The sequence below is a fragment of the Daucus carota genome, chromosome 4, assembly GCF_001625215.2.
Source record: "Daucus carota subsp. sativus chromosome 4, DH1 v3.0, whole genome shotgun sequence".
Lineage (NCBI taxonomy): Eukaryota > Viridiplantae > Streptophyta > Magnoliopsida > Apiales > Apiaceae > Daucus > Daucus carota.
The window spans coordinates 21,470,585-21,481,151 of NC_030384.2; the positions used below are offsets into that span (position 1 = coordinate 21,470,585).

Consider the following 10,567-nt stretch of genomic DNA (forward strand, 5'->3'; position numbering starts at 1 on the left):
CATTCTGGATGACACGGTATGACTTTTTAAGTCATACCACTGAATGTCATTCAAAGACAAACGGTATGACATTATATGTCATGCCAGAAGATGTAGTTTCCATAGACACGGTATGACTTTAATTGAGAAAGTCATTACACCTGCTAAAGTCGCTTTGCTAGACACGGTATGACATAATTAGACAATGTCATCTCACCAGTTTAAGTCATATTACTTCACACGGTATGACATTAACTAATAAAGACATACCGAGGTGTTTAATGACTAAAACACTTGTTTTTTAATTAAATAAATGTTCAATAATCACTTAATTAATTATATTAATCATATAAATTCATAAATTAAATTAATTCGAAGGTGAATCAATTTAATAAATAAATTATACAACTAATTTAATTATTTTGATAAGTGAAGTGATTAAAGAAATATTTATATAATTCTTTTCTTCAAGCAGCAGGGACTCCAGACATGTTTAAACGCAGTAGATCTTTGTCTTGATTGAACGGCCACTTATAGTTGATGCAGAACACTTAATCTGAGTAGCTGACACACAAACGTACTGTCTGGTTCATCTGTATCTAGCTGAATTAAATATTCTTTATCAAATAAACATTTGAGACGTGGCTTGTTCGTCGATTCTTTGTCTTCGTAGTTCTTCTTCATTAGTAACAATAGTATGGAATCTTCTGAATAAATAAAGTATTAAAACTTTATACCTTCTGAACTTCTGGACGTGCTACAAAAGATTATTTGTACACTGAGGCTTGAACATATTAATGAACTTCTTCCAGTGGTGTGCAGCAGCATCCTGAAATTCTTCAGACATATAATTTCAATAAATCACTTGACGTTCTTCGTACGGATTCCTTCAACAGTACTTGCTATTTACCTTGCCTTCTTATCAGAGTTGAGTTGGTACCTCTTTAATTACAAATAGGCTAGACATATGCCTTTCAGCTGCAGAGGAAGCTGAACTGAAGAAAGAACATGTTAAAGCTATAAACTCTGGACAAATTCAGAAGCCTGCAAAATCAACTGCCAGGCCAAAAGAAAAAGGGATATTGATCAAGGAAACTACTATTGCTGATCAGAGTTTACCAATCAAAAAGGTATACTCTGAAGATGAATATACAAGCAAAGGCAAAAGCATAGTAGATGATTGCCTTGAGAAAGGCTGGACTCAGAAGAAGCCTACAACCTCTGACAAAGATCAAGTTGTAAAGGGAAAGAAATCAGAAGCTGCAATCTCTGACAAAGCTCATATTGCAGAATCACAAGAAGAGAAATTAACCTCTGACACAACTCAAGTTAATAAGGAAGCAAAGAAAGACACAACCTCTGACAAGGCTCAAGCTGTGTTTAAACCAACAACAACTCCATTGCCAGGATTTGCAAAGCCAAGTCTGATGACTGAGATAAATTTTGACAAGGGCTCAATTCAACCAATCTCTCATCGAAAAGCAAGAAGAGATAAAGGAGGACTAGGATCTAAATATGAAAAATTTGATCAGAGTATAGGATCAATGTCAACAGACCCCTCATCTCTCTGTGCACCCAAGACTGGAGCATTGCAAGAAAGAATGGACAAACTGGATTCAGTCCAACTGGTGAAGAATGACAGAGGTGATAACATTCTTATTTACTTCATGTCTGATGGAACAGTGTTTAGGGTTATTGAAGCTGATCTCTATGCTAAACACTGGGAGGAATTGAGATATGTCTCACACATATTTCAAGTGAAGAACAAGTCATGTCAACACATCTCAAATCTGCTCAAAGATCAAATCAGAAGGAAGATGGGTATAACAGGAAACAAGAATGCTGGACCTTTTATTCCTAAGTACTTCAACCATCAACGTCAGCTAGTTGAGATGAAGAAGAATTCAGCAAAAATAGAAACAATAGCTGGAATCAGTACTCTTAGTTTCAATGAAGAGTCTGACAAAGGTTATTACATTAGGCTGGACAAGGACATGAAAAGAAACAAGATCTATGATCTTAGAGCTGCCATCTACCAAACTGGAGTTTCAGATCCAGAGCTAAGAGAGATCAAGAGACAGATGATCACAGCACTTGCAGATGTTGAAAAGGAACTCCTCAGAGAATACTTGAAGACAACAAATGGTGTCTATGAAGCCAAGGAGTAAAGTATCTGTAAGTTTTAAAAGTTTTCTGTTATATAGCTAAACTCTGTTGCATTTGAATTATCTGTTTTGACATCATCAATTATCTGTTAACTTGCACATAACATATTTATGCACAAGTTGGGGGAGATTGTTAGATATAATTGATGATTACTAATGTTCTTAAAGTTTGTTTTAGAACAGGAGTGATCAGAGTTTAAGCTGGAAGCTGATCAGAGTTTAATAAAGTCTGACCAGAGTTTGATAAAGTCTGATCAGAGTTTACATAGTCAAGGCTCATCAGAGTTTACACGTGGAAAGAGCTCAGAAGCGGATATACTTCAAGGAAGGATAGAAGCGGAGGAGTGATTTGCTGACTATGGAAACTAAACAGAAAACAGTAGCAATCTTTGATTGATAGAATACATAGCTGATTTATAGGATATCAAATCAGAGATTGATTTCGTAACTGTGTCTATATAAACACAGATTAGGGTTACTCTATAGGAGTTGAGTTATCGAGTATATTTTAAAGAACCCTAGCAGCTCTCAGTGATAATATATAAATCACTGAGAGAGTTTTTGTAACCATTCAAGCTTTGTGAATAAGAGTTTACTGCTTTCAATCTCTTATATTGTCATATTGTGTTATTGATTGTGTTCACTATATAAGTTAATATAGTGAGTTTATAGGACCTAACATGAACCAAGTTGGAAAAGTTGCCTACGAGTTAGCCTTGCCACCACAATATCAGCACGTGCATAATGTGTTTCATGTCTCATTACTCGAGAAGTATAACCCGGACGCCAATCATGTGATGGAAAGTGAACCAGTGGAGATTCAAGCTGATTTGTCATATGAAGAACATCCCGTACAAATACTAGACCAGCAAGAAAAGAAGCTTAGGAAGAAATCAGTAAGCTTGGTAACGGTGTTGTGGAGGAATCCAAAGGTAGAAGAAGCCACTTGGGAGTTAGAGTCTGATATGCGGAATCGATATCCTCAATTATTCTCATAGATTCTGAGGACAGAATCCTATAAGGGGGAGAGGATGTAACAACCGGTAATTTCGAACTAAGTCATAAGCACGATACTTATATTCTATGTCATTATGTCGTATACGTGGAATCGTTAAATAAGTGTATATATATTTTCATGTTAGGTGGTATTGCAAGTATCACTAATATAATTTCTACGCGATATATTTTGTACGCGAGTAAGATTTCTTGTGACGCGATTTAGTGATAATTGGGATTTATACGTGACTTGATGGCATATTAGATTCTATTTCTTGTTTAGAAAGTCATATGCGAGAGATTTCGCTACGCGATTAATTATCTTGCACGATTCGGTGTTAATTTAATAGTTGCGGCTACGCGATTTAATAATGGTAGAGATATTCGTAATTAGTGGTAAATTTTAATACGAGCGATTATGTGATATGATATACGTATATAATTGTAGTGCAAAGTCGTTTCGTTGTGAATTATTACGTGTATTATTGTGTGTAAATTCTTTTATTACATAGATTATATATTAGAGTGTAATACTTGAAAATGCTTTTAAAAATATTTCTTTGCCCAAAATTTCCGATCATGATTTTGTTAAACTTGTAAAATCTCATAGTATTTATAGTATTAATTGGATGATTTACGGAATTGTAGTTTATTTATTAAAATCAATTCATTTTATTCATACTTTTAATAATTATAAGATTACACTAGTACCCTTGCATGCATTTTGGTGGAGAATAGGGTCCAAGGGCATGACCGACCATTCACCTTCTTTGACTCTTGTAATTACCACTAAAACCTTGCATGCATTCTCACCTAAAGCCATTAGAAGGATAGATTTGTAACTACCCAAATCCACTCACTTCTAGTCTAGTCAATAGCATAAGACTTCATCATTTCCTACACTACACACAAAATCAAACCCACCAAACTCTCCTCCCTCTCTCTCATTTCAGCTGAGTAGAAACCCCCTCCCAAAACCCTTGTATATTTCTTTTCATAACTCCATATACACACATAATTTACCACTCATCCAAGAGAGAAAAATCATCTCCTAGTCACAAGCTTCCATTTAAGGTTAGTTTGAGTTCTTGCATGTCACCAAGCCGAGATTTTCAACTTTGATTCATGTGAATCTAGAGTTGGAATCATGGTGGCTTAAAGCTTGGGCAAAGGAGTGGTCTTGAGGAGGTGTAATGCCCCCATTGTCAAGCCACACCCTTGAAGCTCACCCATTCGGCAATGACTCTAAGGTTTTTTAGGAAACTGATGTGCAAAGAAGAATAGACATCAGGGTTTTTTAGGAAACTGATGTGCAAAGAAAAATAGACATCAGTATTAGGTGATGTTTAAAACAAAATCGAAATCATTTTTTTGTGTAAAAGTTGATGTCTAAGACTTTAACTACTTAGTGTAATTATATGTTTGATGGCTTAAAATGCAGGTAATTTTAATATAAATTTAATTATAAGTAATATATTTTATAAAAAAGGTGACATAGACATCTGAATTTCAGTTAAAAACGATGTATAATGAAGGTTAAGACATCAGTTTCTGGACGATGTCTAGAATAGACATCACCGACATCAACATCGGTCGAAAAAATGAAAGACATCGGCCAGAAACTGATGTATATTAACTTTTTTCTTGTAGTGGCAATTTATTCATTGGTGAGGATATTTAATTCTAAACAACAAACTGGACGAAATTCCAAGCACCTTTAAGGAAATGGGAGCATGTTGTGGACCTAAGAATACTCACAGGACAACCACAGTTGGCTGGAGGTGGTGCCTTTGAATTATTCCGCACCATTACTCTAGGCGTAGAGCCAGGCAACAATGGAGTTGGTTACCACTCAGTCCCAAACCTTGTCCATGCACTAGATTTATAAAAGGCAGCTGACAATTACTAAAATGACTGGGACAGAAGCCATATGGATCATAAACAAGCTCATCTTCTAAAATATTGTTAAATGTCTGATACATAATTCACGACAAGATAGTTCAGCTTTGCACAAATATGAAATAGTTCAAGCCGTGTAGTTGCAGGGGTCATCTATAGGAATTCTGTTTAGATAGTTCAGCTCTGCACATATATGATCATGCATTGAAATGTTGAGTTTGGAAATTACCTAATCGTTGCCCTTGCAAATTGGTAAATGCATTGGAATGCATTATAATTTTTTAGTGATATTCTGCTTTCAGGACCCTGAAATTGATCTTGACTTTTGTTTGACACTTAATTGGTGAGTGATTTTCTGGGCAGAAATGTTTTTAAATATCTCGTTGAAGCTATAAATGTGGTGGTTTATAAGGCTCGTTTGGATGTGTAGTCGTGTTACTTGGCTCCAAACTTATAAAACAACCAGAATAGCACTTTGATGTATAATTGTATTTGTCTATGATGCATCAGACCCATGTGACTAGAATTCATCTAGTTGCAGCGGTCTGGGAGCAACACTAGATTGGCATTCTTGCCAGGACTCAGGTGGTGTAGTGCAAGGATTGTGTCACTGACCTATGGTCGAGTTAATTTAACTGTGTTTAGCTCATGAATAGAATTGTGAGATATGGTATGTGGTCATGTATGTGTGTACCTGACACATAATTAATCTCAAAAATTCGGCCATCCCAGTCTAAGTAAGATCAATTATGAAAATGGTGCACAAATCTGTGACATAGAATCATAGACTTCGGGGTGTTTGAATGGCTGGTGGGAATGGGATTAGGAATCGGGCATGGTAATGAGGGGTAAGGGAATGGAGGTTATGGGAAAGAGTAACCCAAGGAGTGTGGAAGGAATAATTTATCCTCCAATAGGGAATGAGATTCCCATTCCACACAAAAATTTTGCTAATCAAAACACAATGTATGGGTATGAGGTTTCCATTCTCGTTAACCAGGCTCATTAACCATGAACCAAACACCTCCAGATAAATACACATCACATGAAAAGTACATTTAAGATGTGGCCAGATCATAGCATTGATGAAAATGAAATTGTCGGATGGGTAGCATGTCTGGTTGGTGTCTGACGCCCAAAACGCGGATGTGGATGAGGAAGAAATTGTTCTTGATGAGCCAAAGATGGTGTGATAGGCATTGCTAAGTTTTTTTAATTTCATCCTTCTGCAAAATGAATCAATGATCTGTAGTAGTAGACCTGAGAGTTCTTCAAATGAAGCAGGAAATTCTCTATCGAATGGCTGCTGCATTGAAACTATATTCTAGTCCAGCTCCACGTATTTTGAATACCAATAACCAGTACGTTTCTCATAATTTAAGATTATCCAAACAATTCTAAATTGTACTCGGGTTGATTTTATATCATAACGACTAATGAGTCGAATCGATCATTTTAAGTCTCCAAACTCGAAAATTCTCTTTGCATATCAGTCAAATACACAGGACTTGCAGGAGACTTATTTCGAACATACGACATTTACTCGTGTGAATTAGAAATATAGCTTTGGATTGGTTTTCGTTCTTATCGTGCTTGTTCTATCGGTCAGATTTTTAATTTTTTTAATTCAGCTTTGAATATGAGGGAGCCTCAAATAGCTAACTCATTAACATACTCGTATAGAGTTAATTTCCTGGAGTCCTCTTTCATTGGAGTCTTTGGTCTTCATTCTTCAATATTGAATAAAATATAATTCAGTGCTTTCAAATTTAATTTTTTTTATTTTTACAATATTTTTAAACATCTGACAAGTTAAAAATTATGCGTTTTACAACGTAATCATGCATAGTAATTACTTTTATAAATCGCAGAACGCTATGTTTTATAATATGTTTAATATGTTCTACAATTTTGTTCTACAATTTATAAAATTAATCATCATGCATATTGCTTACGTTTTAGAACATAATTTCTAACTTGTTTGTTGTTCAGAAATATTGTGGTATAGAAAAAAGATCGAGAACTTTACTCTATTCGTATAATATATTGTAATTGTAATACCGGTGACGACTTTTTTTTCTTTTTTTTTTTGCTAAATCTCCGGTGACGACTTTTTCATAATGTATGTAAATATTAGTGACATTGCCACCAAAGGTTTCAGCATGCAATAAAACGAGGGTGTAAACACTCCTCTCGGAGTGTTTATATATATTATATAATTTTATATATGATCATTTATTCAATTTTATCCGACGAGTTTAAAGATTGGCAGATGCAGTGAAGTTTGGATTTCCCTCTTTGAAAAGAAGGTTTCGAGATGCAGCTTGGATTTTCTTGGATCATCCGGGATCCAGGCCAATGCGCCATGGCTTGCGGGTCTCGAATACCTCAAAAAAAATCCAAGTTATTATGATTAATTTCTCCGTGCACACATTCTAATTCGTGAACACTGCAAACCAAAACTAAAATACAAATGAAAACACCAGGTTATCATGGGAAAAGAGAAGTTAAATTATTAATTAAACCAACATAATTCAGTCAATTTATATACAAACTAGAAATTTACAAATTGTTACTGCCAGTCTTGTAACTTGGATTATTGCCAATTCTGTAACAGATTATTCAGCATAATAATGATAGAATCGATGGTGACATCGAAACATAAGATGATGAGATGGGATAGAATGAACTGACACGAGTAACAACAGAGGATCTAGTAGCCAAATGTGTTTTCCCCGCTATATGTGACATAGAGAAAGCCATCTGCATCCTTCTTTTCATCATATATGCTGGACATTATTGCTCCTGCAAATAACAAATATTTTAACTAGTTAAAATAAAACAAAGACCGATATTACTAGCTGTGCAACCAGGGATGCACTTACCTGTGGGTGGGAGCACATTATCCACAAAGATGAATATTGCTTTTTCAGCACTCAATTTGATTCTTTTCCGAATCACATAAACAAATTGCCCCACAGTCAGGTCAGCTGGAACAAGGTATCTAATACATTTAAGTCAGAACAAACAGGTTAGCTAACAAGTCCAACTTAACCAGCCTTCCAGCCAGTTCCCTAAATTTAGACTGCACCAGTTTCCCAGAGTAAAAATTGATAAAGAAAAAAGATTAAAGAGTAAAGTTGTATATTAGGTGCACGAAACCGGTACTAGATTACAATTGGAATAAGGTTGGTTGCACTCAAGGTCAAGTAGTACAATTTATTTATCTTTTCAACTCAACAACTTCCATCAGATTGTGTTGTTTACTTCTGATTTTATTACATATTGCCTATTAACTTTGTCAACCTTTCTCGATGGCCTTTTCATTCCAGGTTTATAGGCCTAAAGCAAATTACCGAATTCTAAAAAAACCTTTTCTTAGTGATTGCAGCTAATAATCAAATTTTGTGGCAATTGTCACTCATCGGAAAGTGTAATTTGCTACTCTGATAAACAGAATTGGGAAGGACATACATGGAACATAAAACATCACTTACTTTTTCTTGTCAATGTTAGGAATATCACTTTTTTCAGCCTTCTCCACAATCACCTTTTCATAGAAGGAAAAAGAAAAAGATAAATACAAAAGCAGTATCCTGGTAGTGTTTATGGATTAGACATAGTATGTAAAAGCCAGATAATTAAAATTCTGTGGAACACAGAGGTAATTAATGTCTTACTAAAAAAATAAAATAACTATCAAGGGTGAAAATCCAATGGGTGCAGCATATCAGCATGATATTTCAACTAGATCATCATGTCTAGAGAGTAAAAACATGTTTTACCACATATATTTAAATATAAAACATTAGCAATTCAGCATCAACTCTTTGGTATCTCTGTAAAATGCATTCAGCTTTATTTTAAGAAAACATGGAAATGCATTATATGAGAAAATTGGAAACTCCAGCAACTATGGCATTAAAATATTAAACATCAGCTGCTTCTGCTAAAGCAGTCATCAAGACTGTCAAACACTGTAATCAAACGCCTAGATATGTTTGTGGAACCTTGTTAGCTCTGTTACTTCAAATCTTGTGCATAATATAGTTCTTAATAGTTCTGGCAGACACTATCTTCCCAATATCACCTAGTCCTTTCGCGGGTAGGCGTTCTCAAAAAAAGCCAAGGTGCTGATATTAATAGAAGTAGGTATCAGCTAAAAACACAGGCTTTTTATATTACAATGAGCATGCAAAGCATTTGCTGATCATTAACCACTAGTATCCATCCAGTCCTCATTAGCTGAATATGTTGACTAGCTAGTTCACAGATATATCGGCAGTGATAATAGGAGAAAACAATCACGAAGACACAGACAAAATAGTAATGTAATTTATTAAGAAATAGACATGTTACAAACAAGAAAAAGCCCCAAAACTACTGATATCAATAAAATTTTCTCACTGGGATTCTGTCTGAATATTTCTCCCTAATCCTTCCAGCTTCAGCACGCCTCTTCTCTGAAGGGTAAAAATATAAAACAACAATCATCCACATGTATAAACTTATTGATTTGCTGAACCTCAAGTCAAGAAAAAGTTACCAAATTCATGCTCTTGCTTGAAGCTGCTTTTGGCCATTTCAACCCCTTCTTTCTAGGATAACTGGACAAACAAGAAACATCCCAAAAAATCTAAATACCCATTTACTATTTTTGAATAAAGACATAATTTTCATTACAAAATCATCAAAAAGAAGAGATTTTTTAATAATTAAAATGAAAAACCAACCACCAATTTTAGGGGTGTATTCAACTCGGATTTCCATGGATTGTTTTTACACCCAATAACCATCCATGAAAAAAAAAACTCAGACACACATATATAATCCATACACACACATAGATATAAATATAAATATATGTATCTACTCACATAGTTGACTTGAGCCAAACCCATCTACAAAACAAGATCAAAACTCAAAACTAGAACAATCAATCAAACCCATGAAAATCAACAACCTTCACAACAAATTAAAACAACCCAACAGGCAAAAACGTGATAAAACTAAAAACCCACAAGTAATATACAAAGATCCTGTAATAATAACATACAAAACAAGAATTATACACATATTGAATTAAAAAATACTTACAATTCTTAAGGACGATAGAACTTAATGAGAATGATTGCTTGAGATGAAGAGGGTCTGCTTTGGATTGGAAGATAGCGCTTTGGATGAAATGAGAAGGTAACTATATATATACGACTCTTTGTGTATATCTGTATCTATTTATGCGTGGTCACTACACAATTCTTCATTGTTAGTACTTTCCCTCCCATTCAATTGTATAATTTATTTTGGCCCCTTTTTAAGACCGATTCGTTGGATCTTATTCACTCACTTGTATACTTACTTTTTGTCCCGTCTTTTAAGACTGGTTTAAAGTATAACATCATAAAAAATTTTTGAATTCTTTCTTTATCTGAATAAAAGTTTGTTATTTAAACTTTTATTCAAAATAGAAATTGTTAAAAAAATATTATAGAACTAAATTTTATATAAGTCTTGCAATTCGTGCAAAT

The 10,567-nt window shown here is 34.5% G+C and overlaps 2 protein-coding genes across 2 annotated transcripts; one reads left to right on the plus strand and one right to left on the minus strand.

Moving 5' to 3' along the window:
• Window positions 1–2,824: 2,824 nt before the first annotated feature.
• Window positions 2,825–3,142, plus strand: LOC135152249 (uncharacterized). The gene has a single exon (XM_064092101.1). The coding sequence runs from the start codon at window positions 2,825–2,827 to the stop codon at window positions 3,140–3,142; it is 318 nt and encodes a 105-aa protein (XP_063948171.1).
• Window positions 3,143–7,526: 4,384 nt separating this feature from the next.
• LOC108205915 (autophagy-related protein 8f) lies at window positions 7,527–10,326 on the minus strand. The gene is made up of 6 exons (XM_017376040.2): window positions 10,137–10,326; window positions 9,586–9,646; window positions 9,447–9,502; window positions 8,537–8,589; window positions 7,925–8,043; window positions 7,527–7,844 (listed from the first exon to the last, which is right to left on the minus strand). The coding sequence occupies exons 2-6, from the start codon at window positions 9,620–9,622 to the stop codon at window positions 7,753–7,755; spliced, it is 357 nt and encodes a 118-aa protein (XP_017231529.1). The 5' UTR covers window positions 9,623–9,646; window positions 10,137–10,326; the 3' UTR covers window positions 7,527–7,752.
• Between the last annotated feature and the right edge of the window lie 241 nt (window positions 10,327–10,567).